The following is a 21,899-nucleotide window of genomic DNA, read 5'->3' on the forward strand; positions in this document are numbered from 1 at the left end:
AAGGTATTGAAATAAACTTGAATTAATATTTAATGCATAACAGACGAGTTTTCTTGCAGTTTTTGCCGATATCTTAAGATTTAAGAATAAATCCTTGAATAGTTTGAAATCGGTGCCAAAATTTCACGTTGCGTACAACATAACCGTGTACATGAATGCTTTATACATGTTCGACCAGGAACACAGGCTTATTAAGTGAAGTAATTTTAAATTGCCATAAGCAGCATACAAAACCACTGTCTGTTATATATATATGCACTGGTTGCAATTCTTAAGAAAAAATATTTAAAAGTTATTTTGAAAAAAGCACTATTTACCGATGTGTTTACATCCATAAACGGTTAATTGTGAACCCTACAAATTCACGCCATCATGCAACCTGAAACAATCTACTTAAAGGGGCCTTTTCACAGATTTTGGCATTTTTTAACTTATTCATTAAATGCTTTATATCGATAAATGCAAACATTGGATCGTAAAAGCTCCAGGAAAAAATCAAGAATAAAATTAAATAAAGGAAAAGAAGATTGCCCGGACCAGGTTTCGAACCTGGAGTCCTGCCAGAGTCCTGAAGTAAAAACGCTTTAGCCTACTGAGCTATTCCGCCGAGTACATATACTTGAAGTATTTTATACCTTATATAAGCAATCTTCGTAGTTTCACAAAATTTAACGACAAAAACAGAACTCTCCAAATTATTCAATCGTTTCGCGTTGCAACGCTTTATAATTTTTAGGTTTTAGAATCGTCAAAAGATGCATATAATGGCTATATTAGACCATGGTAAATGTTCAGTATTACTGTTTCCTCACAAATATCATAACTAAAACGAAAATTTGCGAATCTGAAACAACTTTTTTCAATTTTGTCAATTTACCAAAGCGTGAAAAGATCCCTTTAAAGAATATTCTCTGAAACTGCATTGGTGATATTAACCAAAATTTGCATTAATAAATTAATATTCATTGTGCGGTCATTTACCAAAATACTTCAAATTATTTAGATTCATTTCAAAGTCACGGCGACCTTTGACCTAAAATGTAAATATATTATGTAAAAAAACTTTCGCAATGTTATAATCAGGGATGTAGATAAACTTAAGACAACTGCTCTTGAAAATCACGACAGTTATTTCCCTTTATATCTGAATAAAGTTATTGACTAGAAATTTTGTCATGAGAAAGTTTCATTTAATATTGTAAAAATTGAAAAAACTATTTCTATCGTATGAGGCATTTCAGCTAAATGAAGTAATCACTTTATTATACCACAGGCGCTTGGCTCGGTAAATCGATTGTTTAATCGCATACATTAAATCAGTTTAAACAAGAAATATTTTTTAAAAAGATACACGGCGTTGATTGTGGTTGGAGTTGGGGAAAGGTAAAGAGTTCAATGAATGAGATCAAAGATAGCGAATGTCTTTTTCTGTGCAGTTCTTATCTGCATCACACGCAGTACGGGATGTTACGCGGATTTTTCGCGGCTTATTTTACATTATTACATATTGCTGGTCATAAACCTTTAGATACAAAACAGAAAACCAAAAGAAGAATGGAAGTGAAATAAAAACATATGAGTCAACCGGCCACACGCGAAGTATCCGTACATATTTTAAATATTTATACGCGCGTTCTTCGAACAAACCTTTTAGGGGTTTGTCGGGCATTGCTATTTAATTCGATTATTAACAGTATCGAGAGTCATCGCGCTCATGCTTAATACATTAGTCAATATGGTGGAATAATTCTTGTTAAGGGGTGTTGCTGCAGTTTTGCTGTTTTTTCCATCTAATCGATTTTGTCCAAAATTTATATTTACGATATATATACAAATACCATATGAAAAATGAAATAGAAACATAGCGTCAATGACCTTGTTTTGATTTTATTCACCATTATATAACATTACTTTTTCAATAAAACGGAAAAATCTCTAATTGCGTAAAAATAATTAATAACCTATGAAATTGGCAACATGTAGATATTACATATGCTAAGATACATCATATACCATTTAATTAAAACACAAACTACCAATAAAATCGAGTACACAGGTTAAATGTTAAGAAAATTATTTTTTATAATTTTTATGTCACCCCAAAAAACGTCATTTTTTACTATTGTAACCTCATTAATGGAATTAAAAATTGTTCTGCCTAGTAGAATTCTGCGAAACTGATCAAATACGTTCATCTACGTATTGTCATTATAAAACACAAATAAAATAGGGGGTCACTTCACTTTTAACAGAGATCTTTGTTTTAACAATCTCTACCGTCTGCGTCAAATTTCATAAAAAACAGCAATTAGGCAAAACCCAAGTACCGGTACATAGATTGTTAGAAATATGCATAAACATTAGACATTGTTTACAATCTTAACTGGGATCACAACAAAAGACATAAATAAAAAACAATATTTAATCACAATCATAAGACCATACAGTATCAAACTCGACCTTAATCATTAATAACTTACATGTACTTGTTCACAGATTTCGACATGTTTGGAAGTTTGTGATTACATGCTTTAAATTGATAAATGTAAACAACAGAACTCAAGAGCTCCAGTATAAAACAAGAATGAAATTTAAAAAAAGGAAAAAGTTTTTAAAAAGTTAACCCCATCTGGGATCGATCCTCTGACAATTGTATTATGAACCAACTCGGTCATTTCCGTATTTTCTGATGATACTGATAACAAACATATTGAGTTGTGATAATCGCATCATCGGTGTTGCTATAAATATATCCTTGGTTAAATAAACTTCCGCAACACCCCTTAAATTAATCAAAAATAATATTTATCATGGTATTGTTGAAAACACAATAGGAATCTATTATTGACATACCATAATTATATCGCTGAATATCTTCATTTAACATATTTCTGGTCTAAAGAAAATCCCAGTGCACCTAGTTCACGCGATAGCGTCTATATTATATAACGATTATTTTACTGGCCGCGAACTGACCCTGATACCTTGCGGATTGGAATGCAATGCATTAAAGTGAGGCCACGCTTCCACTGCTGGAACGACGGCTTGTTTAAAACTTTAAACTTTTACATGTTAAATGTTAAATATCGAAAACAATTTAAAATGGTTTGGCCAAAACGAATATTAGGATAGGGAAAAACGATACTTTTATGAAATGAAATATACTAGTACACAGACAGGAATATGGAAGTAATTTCTAAATATGAGAACATAGCCTTTAAGTTCAAACGCCAATGCGCTGGCAATCCTCTGAAAATAAAAGGTGCACGCACAAACCGTATTGATGTCAAGAGTTAAGTTTAAAACTGTTCTATCTATCAAGCCTTTTCATTAGAGATAAAATTGTTTCATGCTGAACACGCAGTAAAACAGTGTTACGAAGACGCGGACATGTTTCCAATGTTTTGGCGGTATGCTCAAATCAGCCAATGAAATAAATGAAGTGTATTCATTTGTGTCTAGCCGCGGTCAGGTCAGGTAAGGTCAAAAGTGACGTTAAACAGCTACGTCGAAAAATTCCAAACTTTATTAAGAAGTACGGTACAGTAAATGGCTGTTTCCACATTTTGTGTGCACCTATTTTCGAAGGATAATATAGATTCGCATTTGTTCAACCGTCGGTCATTTATTTCAAGCCTTACTCGAAAAGTATTCAGTCGGGCTTGTGACGCGTTTGTGTAAAAAGTATTGCGCTTCCAGAGATGATACTAAAAACCTAAACATGCTTTTGTTTAGATTTTAAACTTGCATTGTCTCGGAAACAATGCGTATCAATGCGTAATTAATACAGGATTTGAGACGTGTAGAAACTTACAGATGTTACTGTTATTTAGATATATAATAACTACAGGATGTCAGGCTTCTATGAAATTAATCGCTGTTACTATTTAGATACATTCTAATAGTTTATGGGACTATTTCCCGTCTGGGTCATTAACCAACTAGATTAAACGCATTTTAAAGTCATGATTCACATACAGATAATGTGCTGTGAATTTTCATGAAAACCGTACACCAAAAACTGCAAATATGTTGCTGGTGCAGTATTATTGAAACGTTCCCGACAATATTGTCGCGCGCATCGCCTGTGTCAATAGCTCAATGATCAAGGTCGTACATTGAAGTTTTGCTATTCAAATCGATGAATCGATTTGTTGCAATGAAAGTTAGGGGGTTGCTGAGAAAATAAACTGTTATCGGGGTTCAAAATATTTGGTTTTACACGTTGATGAAGTAGTGTTGCGAACGTTTACCTTAAGCGATAAATTGTATTTGATAAAAGGCAATTTAAGTACTAAAACTTACAAGTATACGTGTAGTTTATTAAAAGAATTTGGACTAAAGCGATGGTTCTCATTCGATAAAAGCCAAATATTCCCGTAACCTCTTGATATATACTCCGTATAGAAACACATTAATGATATTATCGTGTCTGCGCAATGCATGCATCTTTGTTACTGTTTTTACTTGGCAGTCAACTGATCTTATAGATAAATTTTATCGTTAAATTTGACCCGGAATTCAAGGTTGAAAACACTATTGTCCGTTCAATAATGTGCTCTAAGTGATGTTGGGCAGTTCAATGGAAATCTATTTTACAAGTCATTTACAAGTAATTGTTGTGTGAACGCAAGGTGTTGAAAAATCATCGAGCGACAATATGCATCATTCGAGCTGAAATGAAAACTAAATCGGTTAAATGTTCAGCGTAAATGTCGCATACGTTTTACTGTTGGCATCCAGTTATGACTAATGTCGTCTTGTGTGATCTAAAATGTTATGTTCATCAAATGCTGGTGGTAAACAGTCTGGTGACATTCCTATCGCAAGGACAAATGACATTTAAAAAAGCTAGCTAGTTAGTAGACAGGTTTACTTTAAGGATAAATATCTGTGTAAATGTAATAAACTGTATACCGATTCAGATGAGCCAACCATATGCTTATAACATAGACTTTGATCCATCATATGATGAGGCGTGGAACAAGAAGCGTTTATACGACTTTTTTGGCCTTTCACCCCTGATTGCGTCATTCAGGTCATTGGGTACGCATTCGTTTAACGCGTTAACGAGTGTGTGTGTGTTAACGATGGATTATTTAGAGGATAATACACGGCTGAGATAGGCCGAGCAGAGATAATTGGCCCGCAGGGGGTTTAACCCTGGTTTGCGACCTGGTGTCAATTATCACTTTCCGGCCCGGCTCAGCCGTGTATTAGCGTCTATAATATATATCTTACTTTTATACTAAACTATAGATGGGCACATGTTTTGAATCATACTATAATACTATTTTTGTTCTTCACTAAAATTTATGAGAAACCAGCTTTCCGTACTTATATTTTTATTAAATTGATTACGCAATTTATGACGTATCTCGTGTGACGTAATTTAAATGACGAAACTAGCTAGACGCTTTGGATTTGAGGACAACATCAATTCGGACTTGGAGGGTTTTTATTTAAAAAAATAAATATTTTTTAAGCATCGAACGATTACTGTGTGTGTTTACAATGGATTATTATCATATTATGAATGTGAATAACAGTGTTGGGATATAAAACTGGAATGAAACTGGTGAGACTCCATATCGATTTCGTTACAATGTCGAACAATTGATGGATTAATTTAAAAAAAAGTGTCAGTGAAATTGTTCTTTAACTTTTTGAAGGAAATCGATATTGAATTAAAATGGTAATTTCTTTGATGAATGAGTCGTTCCTTTGTCAGTCGATCAAAGAATGTCTATCCACAAAGAATTGCCTGCTTTCATCGGCCCGTATTCACCAACCACCTAAGGGAAAAAAATTACCTAAGGTTGTCATTTTGCCTTAGGTTTTTGCCTTAAATTTAAGGAAATGCCTTAAGTCATATTCACAAACTTCCTAACCTTAGAAATACGCCTAAGGTTGACCGTTTTTTCCCTCAAAGTTAAGGGACGTGTACACCTCCCTTAAGTCCAAAGAAATCACCTTAAAAATGGCGCCGTAGCAGACGAATTTCCGTTGTTTTCGCCTTTTTTTGAGCAAACTCCATCCCAAAGGTATGTATTCTTTGAAATGTATCACCGTTCTAAACACAGACCGATATGTATTCCAATTACTTTCAGAGTCCGGCTTTTAAACAGTATAACGGAAGTAACATTGTTGTTAACTTACGCGAATTTTGTGATTACCATAATAATTGCATTTTTGTATCATTTAACGTCATTTTCAGTGCATGCATCATATGTTTGAAGAAATGGAAGGGATATGAGTTTAAAGTGGCAATATGAACTTGAACCTGGGATGTGTTTACATATCTGTCATTGTGGTTATACTGTATCGCATGTCAGATTGTGTTTACCTTTCCCTTTTGCAATGTACGAATGTGTGTTACTGTATCATCTCGGAATTATTAAGTAAGTACAGTCCAACCTGTCAATAAAGACCACTCAAGGGATTTGGTCGTTGTGGTCTTTGTTCACAGGTGGTCTTTATTCGCAGGGTCGATCGAAAGTTTGCAAAATATGCTAGTAGTTTTTTAACAGGTACCTTATCTATGTATGTGCTCTATTGTTTAAATGTTTGAATACTTATGCATGTTTAATGAAATAAAGGATTGAAACACAGTTTTGTTTTACATTTGTATATTTATTACATGTTGTATTTCTATTCCCTTATGTTTTTATTATTTATTTAATTTATCATATTCTGTATAAATAACATTTGATATACATTTATACGTACATGTACATGTAATTCTACAAAGAACAAAGTACAAAATACACATAACATAGCAAACATTTATACATGAAATACATGAATCACTACTACACAACCAGTAAAGTTGACAGTAATGGACAATAAATGACATCTGATATTTATATACGCGAATTCCGACTCACGCTTAGGGCGTTTACTTTCACAGTTTACGTTCTCCTCGAATTCGTCCATTATCTCATGTTTACGCTTTAAAATGCTCTGAATTTGAGTTTTTCCTACACAAAGATCACTAGCCACTCGTCTACAACTGTGTCCTTTACCTAACAAACTAATGACCTTAACGCGTTCTTCCAACGTCAAGAACTTACGCTTGGAAGCCATGCTGGTTAACTTGAAATGACAATTTACTTTTCTATAATCTATGAACGTCTTATTACGGAGAAATTTAAGAAGAGAATGACTATCAAAATGTTTGTCTTTAATAGGCATCGTAAATGATATGAAACCGTTAATTTCCTTAATGAGTTTATGAAAGCCCCAAATTTGTCTTTGATATTTTCGGCAATTAGTAGATAAATCGCGAGTCACTTAAATACAAAGGCAAATTTTTACACTTTTGACAAACTGTCAAATGCATAAAAGAAGCAGGCGACTACCAATTAGCAATGCATGTTAAATAAACAAACAACTGCTATCGAGTGCAATAAACTGTCACTTGCCAATATCTCCATAGCGACCGACGAGTCCACTGGTAAGATGTGTATCACGTGACTACGCAGAGTCCTGGCGGCCATTTTGTTATTTGAAAGTTGCGAAATCGTTGATTTTTATGATTGCAGTGGTCGTTGTAAGCTATCAAAATGGAGATTTGGGAATGTAAAAGGGTGGTCGTTGGTCTTTGTTCACAGGTGGGCTTTATTCGCAGGTTCAATATATAGTGAAATCGTTCGGGAGGAAATCGGTGTGGTCGTTATTGACTGTTGGTCGCTATTAACAGGCGGTCGCTTGGGCAGGTTGGACTGTACACACTTTTTTCTATTAATTTGCTTAAATGATTGACTTTCTTTTTCAGAATGGCAAGACGTTTCATTAATAGAGTTGATTTACTCGACAGTCTTCAAAACTCTGAGTTGATTGAACGCTATCGTTTGGATAGGCAAGGGATTTTATTTTTAAATGACAAACTGACTCCTTTTATTGGACCAACAAGCTTCAGGAACAATAGTTTAAATAGTATTGAAAAGATTTTGATTGCTTTAAGATATTTTGCTACATCTAGCATTCAACTTAATGATGGAGATATCCATGAGGTTTCGCAGCCTACAGTTTCAAGGGTCATATCCCAAGTTACTCAAGCTTTGACTGAGCCTGAAATTGTACGACAATTCATCAGTGTTCCAACTGCTCCCGGAGAAATCCGACAAATAAAGGAAGACTTTTTCAATATTGCAAGGTTTCCAAATGTAATTGGCGTTATCGATGGGACGCATGTCCAGATTCAAGCCCCAGTTGTTGATGAACCGGCGTATGTGAATCGGATGGGTTACCATTCCATAAACACACAGGTAATCCTTTTTTTTATATTATATTTTTAATTATTGTAAAAATTGCTATATAATATATTATATTCTTCGGGTTTGTTAATTGGTGTTCAATGTTTATTATTATTATGTATGAAGATTTAATCATTTATATTAATCAAGAAAAAACATTTTCAATGTATGCATTTAATTTCATGATTTATACTGATACCATTTGTTATTTGCATGATAAATATGGATATTTGATTTAAAATTCCTAAAACAATCAAATAATAAATTTGGGGCCAATTTAACAGTCTTCTTTCTTATATTTTTTATTATACTGAAATGCATGGATTGTGACATTTTTATACAACTTCTTATTTCTTGTTCATAAGTTTTCCAATATGGTATAGTGTTTTCACTATACTACAAATAAAACAGTGGAAACAAGATGCTTTTGTGAAACACTATGTCCCCCATATCTTTGACCTTGAGGGATGACCTTGACCTTTCACCACTCAAAATGTGCAGCTCCATGAGATACACATGCATGCCAAATATCAAGTTGCTATCTTCAATATTGCAAAAGTTATGGCCAATGTTAAAGTTTGACGCAAACAAACAAACAGACACGGCAAAAACAATATGTCCCCCAGTATAGACTATTAATACTATGAATGTATCTCTATATCATGTTTTTTTTTACAGATCATGTTTGATGCCAATTGTCTGATTAGAGACATTGTACCGCTGTGGCCTGGGGCTGTCCATGATGCCAGAATCTTAAGGCAAAGTGGCCTATTTCAAATCATGGAGCAGAATGTTGTCGATGACCAACATCAATATCTACTTGGGGATTCGGGATATCCGTGCAAGAGATGGCTCCTCACTCCATTTATGAATCCAGCTGATGAGCACCAGCTGATTTACAACCGGTTAGATAAATTGCATTTGTAAATTCTACAACATTGGTACAGATATTCCCTAATAAACACCATAACCAATAGAAAAGCACCCCTCATGCTAAATAAAAATCTTTCACTGAAATGTTTGAATAATTAATGAGCTACACAGTCAAGTCTCTATGATTTGCTTATAAGGTTAATGTGAATAAGTGGGTGTTTATTTGTAAATACTGTATTTTGATATTGTGTTTAACTTCCATTAAATGTGTTTATGCCCCAAAGGTGGGCATATAGTGATTGCAATGTCCGTCTATAAGAAATTCTGTCACACTTTGCGTTTAGGTTTCAAAAAATGTGGAAAAACACTTTGGGTTTAGGTTTATAAAAATGTGGAAAAAGGGGGCATATGTCATTCTATGGTGACAAGCCTTGTTAATGTAATACATTTCATAAAAAAAACTATTAAGTTATACAATAATGATGTGCAATTCTAAGTACTTAATACATATTAATGACTGGTGCTTTTATTGCAGGTGAATTACCCACTTGATCATGAACGTGATATAATGCTTTTGCTACAAAAGAGAAAATTAATTATCATACTTTAACCATTACTTTTGTATTAAAGGGCACACAAACGTACGAGATCTGTGGTTGAGCGCTCCTTAGGGATTTTGAAAAGGAGATGGGCGATTCTGCACAATGAAATTAGATTGCATCCATTAAAGTCATGCAAGTGAGTTCATTATAAGAACCTGTAATCATTTTACTTTGATACACAGTGAACAGTCACTACGACAAATTTAATAGTTTAACAGAATATGTTAGTCACTGAGAGATATAGTTTTGTTCTCTACATGAAGATTAAATTTTATGTTAACACAGCTTCAAAAAAAGTATTTCTGAAATAAATATGCTTGTATGACTCTACAGCTAACTTAAAATTTTAATGTAATTTCATTTTAAGTAACATTAATGATTAATATCTTGCCCCTGTCTTGAAAAAAACGACACTCTAAACAGCACCTGAATTAATGTGACTAACATGAACAAAAAATGCATATGTTTCAAGTATTATTTATGTTATAATTACATGTTATACATATTTTAGGTTTTTATGACATTTTTATGCAACTTGTTTAACTTAATTAATATTTTTATTAACAGGGTGATTTTGTCATGTGCTGTATTGCACAACATATGCAACATGCGAAATCTGCCAATGGATCCTTTGGACATAGATGCCTAACCAGATCATCCTGAAAATTACCATGGAAATGAAGATGGCCTTCGTTACAGGAATGTAGTAGCAAATACATTTTTTTAGATCATAGGTGTCGTGATCTGAGAAAACTAGGCATAATGCATGTGCGTAAAGTGTCATCCCAGATTAGCCCAGATATTGCAGTCCACACAGAATAATCAGGGACTACACTTTACGCCTAAATTGGATTTTTGCTAAGAAGAGATTTCATTTAAACGAAAAATGTAAAAGCGAGTGTGTGGACTGCACAGGCTTATCTGGGACGTCACTTGACCCACATGCATTATGCCCAGTTTTCTCAGAACGCAACTCATATTCACATTGAATAAGTCATGTTTTCAGACCTGTTAATTCAAATGACTTGCATTTTTAATTGAAACAACTATTTAAGCTTTTAGAACATTTTAAACTTACTAAAGTTACTGTATACAATTTTTCCAAAAATCACAAGAAATACACAATGAAGATGAATTTCATGTAACTCTTTAATATAACTAAACTATATCTTCATAACAAAATAATAACAAATAACATAATAATCTATTCCTCATCAAATCGCGCCAACTGGGCCTAAAACAATTGTATTTGAAGCTCCAGCTTCCTCTTCTTCAAGGCATTAAGTTCATGTAGACTGCAATGACTGCAACTAAATGGATATTAAAAACATGGTATAATTATTTAATTTTTATTTAATTTTCAAAAACAGTAAATATTTTAATGGCTTCTTTTTTGTATAATGAAAAATGGTAAATAATGATGACACTTAAGGTTCAGTCAAATGATAACACTTTAGGTTCAGTCATCCATATTATGCACATGTTTCTGTTATCTAGATGCTTGTATAGAATAATTTATTATATTTTAAAATACATAACATACATACCATGATGGTGAAGGTTTGTCTGGAGGAGAAATAGTTGCGCTTCTATAGCCATTCTCAGCCATCGATGGTGTATATCTGGAATAAGTGCATCATGTCTAAAGTCAGATGTATTTACCATTACAATTTTTGATATTCAAGATATGTTGGTATTATATTAACATGTAAATAATGCCTTCGTCTGATAGCCAGTGTTTTTTTTGCAAATGATATGCATGTGCATCTATATATATATATATATATAAAATTTCTGTTTATGAAATTGCATGTAAGTTAATTGCAATAATAATGTTTTCATAATTAATGCCTCACCTTCTTTTCGGATTAAAGGAAACTGATTTTGACATCGCAGCACTAAAATTAAATAATATTAAATATCAATTATAGACCTATTCAAAATGTAATTTCACTTTGAAACATGTACAAAAATCATTGGTGCATTATTTCATTTTGTATGGCCCCGGATCGATAGATCGGGGATACAATGTATATTGTTTTTGTCCTGTCTGTCTGTCATTCTGTCCCAAAACTTTAACCTTGGGTAAAATTTGATAACTTTTGCAATATTGAACATAGCAGCTTGATATTTATCATGCATGTGTATCTCATGGAGCTGCGCATTTTGAGTGGTGATCCTTGCAAGGACCATATTAATTTGTCAGAATCATTCAGCAATGTTCAAAGTAATATAATTCAACATAAACTTGTTTAATTATTTGAATATTGACTTTTCACCATTCAAAATGAGCAGCTCCATGAGATACACATGCATGGTAAATCATGGGGGCATTGTGTTTCTGACAAACACATATCTTGATTAATTGTGTTATAAGTTCAAGCTATCATCAATTGTGTATTTTAATGATTACCTTGAAGTACACATGGTCATGTTGATTTCAGCATCTTGCTGGTCATCATCACTGTAAGCATATTGACAATATGTTTTTTTTTTTAAATCAACATCATTTGTTTCAATAATTCAAATTTGTTGTTACATTTTAATTGTTTATTTATGCAATTGTTACTTGTATATGAATTGTCAAAATATTGTGTTTAACATGCACGTTCATTACTTTACCTGTTGACATGTTTAGATAAGAGATACTCTTATTTATAAATTGAAGTGTATTGGTTGTCTTAATAGCTCCATTTATTAAGTAATTACATCATTTGTGGTTATGCATATATGTTGAAAGAGTCGCTGTCATGATTTATTTATTTTAAATAAATGAATTTAAAAACAAAACAAATAAATTGTTCAAACACAAGACAACATTACTAATTTTGTTATTAACACTTGTATTTATATTAAGCAAATATCATTTATATACTTTATTTACACAAAATTATTATAGCATTATTTTAAGGCTAACATCAAAGCAATTCAATCATGGTATGCTACATTTACAATATGTCAATACGTCACTGAAAGAACTTATTGTAAGAGTAAATGTTCTAATTTTTGTATGCATTTTAATGTTACTTTAAACAAATTACCGCATATCAGTCAATTGCAAAATAGAGGTGTCTAGGCTGCTGGGTCCAATACCCATTATGTCAACTCCCTCTTTTCCAATTACGTTCATCACAGCCTCAGTGAGGATTGTGCATTTTGAATTAAACGGAGGACTGCCTGTAATATTTTGAGTATTATACAATAATATGCACTCAACAAAACATAATAAAAAGCAAAACATAAACAGTACTAAGTGATACTTTGACAGGTGCACCATCAGGAGAGAACGTTTAATATAGCCTGTGATCCAATAACAAAAATAAACAGCAAAATAAGTTGATTGTTATTATAATTAAAATTTAACAGTTCTAGTAAGCTTTTTTTTCAATTATGGTCACAAAGAAATGACTATATAATATTATTTATTGCCATTTTACAAAAAATATTGTTTTGACAAACTGCATTAATAAGTTATGTTTATAGAAGTTAATATTCAAATAATTAAACAAGTTTATGTTGAATAATATTACTTTGAACATTGCTGAATGATTCTGACAAATTAACCCGTTTACGCCTGGTGGAGTCTCCCATCCTTCTAAATTGGATCAATTTATTTCCAAAATTAGGGATGTCTAGTATATTTATTTCTATATTTAAAATATTTCTTACATAAATTCATTTAAGCAAACAGCCCAGACCCTGATGAGACGCCACATCATGCGGTGTCTCATCTGGGTCTACGCTGTTTGCCAAGGCCTTTTTTCTAGACGCTAGGCATAAATGGGTTAATATGGTCCTTGCAAATTGTATAGTTTCCATGTTATGCTTGTAATGTTGTTTTATATAAATTATTTAACAAATACATCAACTTCCACAACAATAAATAAAGTTGTTCCTTTTATACTTGGTAAAAGAAAACAGCCCTAGTTAAAGTTTCATACCAGTCAATGTCAGCATACGCTGATGATCCTGGTAGATGCCTCTTTGTGTAGATGTGAGGTTCTCCCATTTTTTCTCGAGGTCACTCCCTTTTCTGTGGGGCCCTGTACTATTGGCGTTAAATGTAGTCTCCACATTTGACCACATTTCCTTTTTTACAGAGCTAGAAATTTCTGAATAAAAGACAACACAGAACTTAAAATATATAATTTGTAGTGGGCTTTCTCTGATTTCAATGTCATGTTAACCCTTTCAGTGCGGGAACCGAATTTTGAAGGCCCGTGCAACCAGTTTGGATCCAGAACGTGGCGTCTCATCAGGATCCAAACTGTTTGCTATTCTGATAGTATTCTTTGAAAAAAATCAAAGAAAATGCTAATTTTTGAAATTTAGCAGACGACAAATTTCCCAGCATGCAAAGGGTTAATGTTCACTTTATACTGTGTTTTTTATGTTTAATTTGGGGATATATTTCATTCTTTTTTCCAGTATTATATCCACTTTGATAAGATGCTTATCCTAATCAATAATATCATCAAAAAATTATTTAAATTTAATTTAAGTATTGCCTTTAACATGGGATACATAACAACATATTGTGTCAACACAATAAAAAACAATTGCTGTTGTTGTGAAACACAATGCCACCTACTGCGCCACTTAAAGCCATAAATGTGACCTTAGACATTATGTGATTACATTGACCTTTCACTACTCAAAATGTACAGCTTCTCAAGATATACATGCATGCCAAAATATCAAGTTGCTATTGTCAATATCGCAAAAGTTATGACCAAGGTTAAAGTTGTGGGACAGAATGACAGATAGACAGGCAAACATTTTGAAAAAACAATATACCCCCGATCATTCAATCCGGGGGTATAAAAATCAAATTAGATACAGGGTAATATACTTTATTTTGTGAAACGCATTGCAAGCAAACATTCTAATTGTTAGTTATTGTGCACTCAATGATATTAAAACAATTGTATCAAATGCAATTAGACATTGATAATATTAATGAACTTTCATAAATTGAATAACAACAATGGCTTAATAGTTAATACATAAACGTCAATACAGCCATTTGTCTTCCCCAATTAGGAAAAGTACCTTACCCATTTGGAGAAATTAGTGCGAAAAATCCTGAAATTGGGAAATTTCGCTTCATGAAATCTTCCAATTGGGAATGATAGGGTTTTTTAATTGCTCAATGGTATCAAAAGCAAAGTAATAATTTTATTTGTTAACTTGCAGATAATGCTCTTTTATGGAACAAAATTGATGGCATTTGCCTTCCTTTTGGGAAATTTTTAGACAGCAATTGTAGTTTTTCTTTATTTGGGAAAGTACCTTTTACGGGTACATTATAAAGCAGGGGAATAATCGCTGCCATAAAATACTTAATTATGTTCATACTTTAAAAGGCAGTCATAAAAAATATCTGCAATTAAAGTGTTTGGATGTTAAGGAATAAACTTATCGAAAGTAATTAATATACCGGTACGATAAAAAAATATAATAACACTTACGGCTGGTAAACCTATGTCTGTCCAGTTTATGCCTGGACACACCGAAGTTCATGTACTCTTCACCCATCAAATGAGCGAGGAGGGTGTTTTCTTGTAATGTAAAGTTGGGCGCTCGTTGTTTCGCCATTTTTTTCCAACTATCGTCTGCATTCACTTCCGTGTTTTTTCCAAATTTGTGTACATGTTTGTTGTTGATTAAGAGATTGACGACAACAGCATAAAATCGATACAGATATTTTGTGACAGCTGTTTCGACAGATGCCGGAAGCGTAAACCTCTTACATTATGCACTTTTTATATTATTTATTCATCATCTACACGTACTATTAAGATTTTTCTTATCAACACCTTTGTGCGCTAATAACATTCCGCCATTTTGCGAGCACTTTTCAACGTCATGTTCTAAATATAGTAATATTTTTGGCTTGACGATTCCAGTTATAGAATTATTTTTAAACGAAAACGCATTTATTTTTCCTAAGTATTTAAGGACAAATCTTACCTTAGGTTCTACCTAAGGGACTTACTTAGTAAGAAAGTTAAGGAAATTTTTGCCTTAGGTAAATTCTTAGATAATTAAGGAAATTTTAGCCTTAATACTTAGGTGGTTGGTGAATACGGGCCCTGTGCTTTAAAATGGAAAAGATAGATTGCGATGAAGAAATGTGTTCAGAATTTTAACTCGTCATGGAAGCAAATTTAACTTTACGAAAATAAACATGGTTTTTACACAACTTCGGTGAGTAGAACCAGTCGAGGTTTTACTTTGTATTGTCAGTAAGTTAAAAGTGTGTAAAAAGAAGAGTTATTAATAGACTAAAATTGACAATATTTGTCGTATTTGTCCTATAAAATCATTTAGCTGTAGGATAAAAGAATTTACTCAGTATCATGTGTCTACTTAATGGCTGGACTTCGCCACTAATAAGCGTTATGAACCACAAATACAACTTCGAGAACACCATACTCATCTTTTTGCGTTTCCTTTAACACTTCACCTCATACAGTCATGTGCTCCAAACTAACTAATAGGCGTCGTAGTTGCCTCATGAAGATTCAGACTTCCTGGTCTAGGCGATGGGGTTTTTGCGCACTCGCTATTGTGACACTGTAGACACAGACGGAGTTCTTTTTTATTACCAATTCTGTGGTACGATTCTTGTCAACATATTTTAAAGGATAACTAAGGAAAACATTGGCATCGAGGTTGGTAAAATTTCAACATGTTAAATACGTTTGCATACGGTGTCAATACAATTATTCCGACCAAAAAACATGTTAGATTTTTTTATTGCAAAAAAAGTTTTTTTACTGAAATGAATTCTATTAAAGCTACGTGAAACTACTGGAAATATATGCTTTAATACTCTATGATCTTATTTATTTACTGAAAAAAGTTGTTTACCCCAGGAAAAGTTACAGCGAATGCCAAAAAAAACATTAAAAAATAATATATAAAAAAATATAATAAATAAAATGCGAACGTATTAGTGATGGTATATGAATAGAGATTATTGCGCTCGCGTGGATTGCTTAGCTCTTAAAAAGCTTCTGAGCTAACTTATAGTTGATCCATACATATAAACATTGTTTCCATTAACATAACAAGACTGGTTGATTAGGTGTGCCTGCGAGGCTTTGTAACATAACAACCATGTTCTATTAATTATCAAGTTCCGCGTAATCATGATATGCGAACCTGTTTCAATGAAAATTACCAATATCATAACTCGGGCGATGGCATTAATGTTTGTGCACGTATAAAATTGATTGTCGGTTCATACATGAAGATCCGTAATTGAATTAGCTTTCATTTGCAGGACGTAAACGTTTAGACATTTGTGGCATTGAGTATAATAATGTTCCGCCATAATGCATCGCTTTTATGGAACTGTATTGAATATTTGTAATAGTTCAATTAAAATGAGCATGTAAACTGCTATCACTTACTGTATAACACAACTGCATACCGAGAGTCGTATCAGAAATGGCTTCTCGGTTTGGATCCCTATGCATAAGTTAATCGAAATGGATTTTGTTTCATTTTACCCACACCAATTGGTCAATTATAAATGGGTTGAATACATGAAAACTGATATATTGTGTATTTTTTTTACCAAGATAAGGGGACGATGTAAGTTTGCAAGCTGTGACCTGACCGTTTATGCACGTGCAACGATATTACATGAGTGAAAAAATATACTGACTCGAAAAGAAAATTTCACCTCGAGTGAGTGTTGGAAACTTTACAAGATTGCAATATATTTTATTGAAAAGCATTTGTCGTATACATGTAAGGATCTACTGAAATTAACTGGATAATTTGATATAACTTAAAACATGAATTTAATGCTGTAGTATCTACAAGTTTATCTGTTACGTATACGCTACCTAACTGAAAGTTGTACTTGAGACATTGCTCCAGTATTTGAACCATGTATTGCTACTAAACCATCGACATAAAGTAGCGAAATCCGGAACCACTTAAATAGTTTGAATTGAAGATATAAAGCATAGAGAACGAATGAAATATATAATATAAGACAACAACAAATTAACCAATACAATGGATACAAAACTCAAATTTAATTATTTAGTTTCTTTTTTCGATGTTTTTTTATAATACGATGCATATTAAAAAATATCTTATCTTTGATTTATTTTCAGAAGTATTGCTTGTGCATTTTCAATGAACTAACGACGATCATTGTTAGGTATTTGTACTGGTTGATTGTAACCGTCCTAAAACCATTAAAAAGGAAACATTCTTTAATCATTGCTATGTCCAGAAATGATGACTATTACGGCTACACTCTGCATTATGTTATTTTGACAAGTTGGCCAGAATGATGATCGAACATCAATATCTTAATTGACAGGGTTCGCCAAAACTTGAAAAATCTGTCAGTCATTTGGACTGACAGACTTGAAATTTTTGTCAGTCCGAATCAGTTTCTGTCAGTCCCACTGTCCGACTAAACTATAACAGCAAAACACAACAAAAAAGAGTACCTTTTAGGTGTTAATTGGTTTTGATCAAATTAAAATACAATAAAAACATGTCCAAAGTCGATATAATGAAACAATTGTTATATTAATAATAAACCACATATAAACCAAAGGCATGTCAAACTGTTTTTAGCCTCCACAGCTCTACAAATCCATGTTCTTGAAAAGTTAGGGTGACATCCAATCAAGTTTGACATAATTGCACACACCCATTCACACTACTTTGGATGACTTCAATTTCTGTTTATTAGCCAATGTCCCAAGTTCTAAAACAACACCTATTGTTAAAATATTTTCTCTTAGCTGAGGTGGTTGATTTCCAGGTTCAATTAAATTAATGTCTTTCACACCTATTACTTGATAGAAAGGCCCATGATAATTACCACCATCTATTCTTGTTGTCTGAAATAACACAAAACAAAATGCTACAATCTATCAACAACAAATTAACACATGTCCGAATTTTAAATTATCCGAAATATAGTACATTGGGTGGAAAAACTTCGTTTGATTTCAGAAGTTGTTGGTATGTCAATTAAAATATATCCTTCCCAGAACAATATAATAATGAAACTATTAAACAGAAATGCTCACAAATGCCTGTTGAAACAAGTTTTCATGCGGTTTTTGTTGTGGAGAAATTAAATGGAACAAACAACATGGCGGACGCACCCGGTTGCTTTTTAAACAAAGACCGTTGATTTTGAACTCGCATGTGATAGTCAATTCTAATCCAACTTTAAACATCAAAACATCAAAATGAAGGTAACAAAAAAGGATTTTGACAGAAGTTGAACGAAACGTATTTACCTTCTATTAATCCAATAGCACATTATACACTTTGAGTGATCTTTTTGAAACCATTTACATCCGATTGTGTCGGTCAGTCGGACCGATTATCTTAAATCACTTGTCGGTCCTGAGAAAAATTTGCCCGTCAGGACCGGCGGACCGACTGTTTTGGCGAACCCTGAATTGACATCGCCGATTGCGGTAAACAGTCGCAGTAATTTTATCGCCAACCGTGTTTCTGGCAGTCCGTGTCTATGTCGATCATGACTTTTTTGTTACGTTACATGGTCAGAAACGAATTGGGTGAAGACGTTGAAGCTTTTGTATACATATCGACATCTTTGGATATTCTTTACATGTGAATGGCATTTAAATAACTACAAAACAGCACACGAAGACATATTTGAAATCAAACCCGTTAAATATTTCACAAATATCAACTCCAGCATTTTCTGCTGTCATCTTGTTGGATAGGCCGGATGGCATGAAATAAAAATAGTTGTACTCATAAATGTAATTACCATCGCTATAAACGTGAACAATCCACACTCGGTGTACAATTTCGAAATAACATTCCATAATTATCGGACTTTTTCCCATTAATGGCGGGTCAAATTTTTAGCTGTGGTCATTAGATCGCTAAACGCGAGTATTTTACCAGTGGAACGTCAAATGTCAATATTTTCGCGTCTCTAGTGAGCTATTATATAGCCATTAACATGACTAGCAATCAATTACTTTCCTCAATTACCTTGCGTATTTTCAGGTGAAACATGGGCGACAAGGAGTTTCAGCTCAATCTTCAAGAGCTCGTTGAAAACTATGTATGGGATTGCTTCAAGTTCGATCTGGGCTTTTTAAAGGGACTTTTATATCGACGCCGCAACCACTACTTTGACATTCAATGGGGATATGTCGATTTTCAACACGACACTACGAAGACAGACCGTCCAATGATCCGATCGGTTACCAAGGACAAGACAGAACTTTATTTTACCGAGTTCCAGAACAAGTCAAATCGGGATCAGAAGTACACTTTTTCCACCCAAAGAGAGACCGTATCAACCACGAAAATTGAACTCCAAAAAAACTACACAATAGGCGCGCAAACTAACCTTGAGATTGACCTTGCAGGAGTGGTTAAAATCGGAGGCGGCGTAAATGGATCGGTTTCCGTGACCAACACAAAAGGCGAAGAATTTAGCGAGACTTTGACTTGGAATATTAACACAGAAATAATGGTTCCAAAGTGGAACAAGGCACGTGCTTCGTTGTACGTTTTCGAGGAACCCTCCATAACGGAATTCGTGGTGACCACCACCCTCTCGCTGCCGACCAGAAGTCTTCCGGTCTCCATACGGAGGGTCAAAGATGACAAGATAATCAAAACCTACTGGATAATGAACCTTCATTGTCTCTTTTCGGACAAGCAAAAGAAGGACGGTATGGTGAAGTGCGAAACGAAGCCAGTTCCCGGAAAACCAGTAGATGACGCAATTGTTGTCATCGAGACACGTGGTACGTGTAGAAATGTTTCGTGGAAAAACCAGCACGTTGAGGTACAGTGTGAGCGAATGGCGGACGTCGGGAACGAATCAATCGACTTGCATGCCGACGATGAAGGCGACGACGACAAGGCTAAGAACTAAACATTTAAAAAAGGAATGGGTTGTTACCAAAGGGGCATTCATTGAGACGAGATTTGTAAACGCAAGTCGCATTTAAAACGGATATAAACATGAACATCTCTACATCCTATCTTGGCCGTTTAGGCTTAAAAATATGTAGGGTCAAATGTGGGTTGTTTTAAAAGAGGCACTACAACGATAAAAATCATGATATGTTTTGCTTTAACATGTGCATTCAGTTGTGCTGATTTTAATTACGAAAAATAACTTATAGTAATTAATATAGATGTGCCTGGTTATTAAAGTGCATATGTATAATATTTTTAGTACACATCATTTTGTTGTGTTATATTAGATAGAAGTATTAAATAACTCGCTAAAATGCATTCTTATAAATATCCGGATGAATTTAACGTCAAAAAATCATAATCCTGTGTGGACGGAGCTTAAATGACGCACGCGGAAATGAAAATAATATATTGGACATGATTAACTTAACCAAATTATTATTAAAGTGGCTTTTCATTCAAAATAAGTACGTGTATTTGTTTATTATAAAGTCTTCGCCCCCATATATGCCAGTAGATGGGCAGGAAAGCAATGAGTAGTTTCCTTCGAATATACAGGGCGCAGAATCAACGGGGTTTTCACACGGGCTGGACAGAATGTAAACACGACGTTAAGAACTGTATTCTTGCAAATATGTCAAGTTATTGAAATACATTAGCAAAAATTTTTAGTGCATAAAAGACAGTTTTTCTTGCAGTTTGTGCCGATACCTTAAAGGGGCCTTTTCACAGATTTGGGCATTTTTTAACTTATTCATTAAATGCTTTATATTGATGAATGTAAACATTGGATCGTAAAAGCTCCAGTAAAAAATCATGAATAAAATTTAAAAAAGGAAAAGAACATTGCCCGGAGCAGGTTTCGAACCAGTGACCACTGGAGTCCTGCCAGAGTCCTGAAGTAAAAACGCTTAGCCTACTGAGCTATTCCGCCAAGTACACATACTTGACGTATTTTATACCTTATATAAGCAATCTTCGTAGTTTCACAAAATTTAACGACAAAAACAGAACTCTCCAAATTATTCAATCGTTTCGCGTTGCAACGCTTTATAATTTTTAGGTTTTAAAATCGTCAAAAGATGCATATAATGGCTATATTAGACCATGGTAAATGTTCAGTATTACTGTTTCCTCACAAATATCATAACTAAAACGAAAATTTGCAAATCTGAAACAACTTTTTTCAATTTTGTCA

At 33.5% G+C, this 21,899-nt stretch overlaps 2 protein-coding genes across 6 annotated transcripts; one reads left to right on the top strand and one right to left on the bottom strand.

The window, feature by feature from the left end:
* Nucleotides 1-4,917: 4,917 nt before the first annotated feature.
* LOC127877019 (uncharacterized) lies at nucleotides 4,918-21,168 on the top strand. 5 transcript variants are annotated; one of them, XM_052422602.1, is made up of 2 exons: nucleotides 4,918-5,046; nucleotides 19,772-21,168. In XM_052422602.1, the coding sequence occupies exon 2, from the start codon at nucleotides 19,779-19,781 to the stop codon at nucleotides 20,652-20,654; it is 876 nt and encodes a 291-aa protein (XP_052278562.1). In that variant the 5' UTR covers nucleotides 4,918-5,046; nucleotides 19,772-19,778; the 3' UTR covers nucleotides 20,655-21,168. The 5 variants fall into 5 exon arrangements, with proteins under 5 accessions (XP_052278562.1, XP_052278561.1, XP_052278563.1 ...); XM_052422601.1 differs by lacking the exon at nucleotides 4,918-5,046 and adding an exon at nucleotides 5,111-5,578; XM_052422603.1 differs by lacking the exon at nucleotides 4,918-5,046 and adding an exon at nucleotides 15,827-15,943.
* LOC127877020 (uncharacterized) lies at nucleotides 10,865-15,557 on the bottom strand. Its single transcript, XM_052422606.1, has 7 exons — nucleotides 15,205-15,557; nucleotides 13,675-13,845; nucleotides 12,775-12,910; nucleotides 12,147-12,197; nucleotides 11,590-11,631; nucleotides 11,281-11,355; nucleotides 10,865-11,043 (listed from the first exon to the last, which is right to left on the bottom strand). The coding sequence occupies exons 1-7, from the start codon at nucleotides 15,329-15,331 to the stop codon at nucleotides 10,968-10,970; spliced, it is 678 nt and encodes a 225-aa protein (XP_052278566.1). The 5' UTR covers nucleotides 15,332-15,557; the 3' UTR covers nucleotides 10,865-10,967.
* Nucleotides 21,169-21,899: the final 731 nt, after the last annotated feature.

The sequence above is a fragment of the Dreissena polymorpha genome, chromosome 4, assembly GCF_020536995.1.
Source record: "Dreissena polymorpha isolate Duluth1 chromosome 4, UMN_Dpol_1.0, whole genome shotgun sequence".
Classification (NCBI taxonomy): Eukaryota; Metazoa; Mollusca; class Bivalvia; order Myida; family Dreissenidae; genus Dreissena; species Dreissena polymorpha.

Excerpts from the sequence above, each read along its gene's own strand:
- LOC127877020 (XM_052422606.1), bottom strand. The coding sequence starts at position 15,331 with ATGGCGAAACAACGAGCGCCCAACTTTACATTACAAGAAAACACCCTC. Across the intron at positions 12,911-13,674 it reads GCGTATGCTGACATTGACTG|GCAGTCCTCCGTTTAATTCA; the intron begins GTATGAAACTTT and ends AAAATATTACAG. Across the intron at positions 12,198-12,774 it reads TTGCAATTGACTGATATGCG|TGATGATGACCAGCAAGATG; the intron begins GTAATTTGTTTA and ends ATATGCTTACAG.
- LOC127877019 (XM_052422602.1), top strand. The coding sequence starts at position 19,779 with ATGGGCGACAAGGAGTTTCAGCTCAATCTTCAAGAGCTCGTTGAAAAC.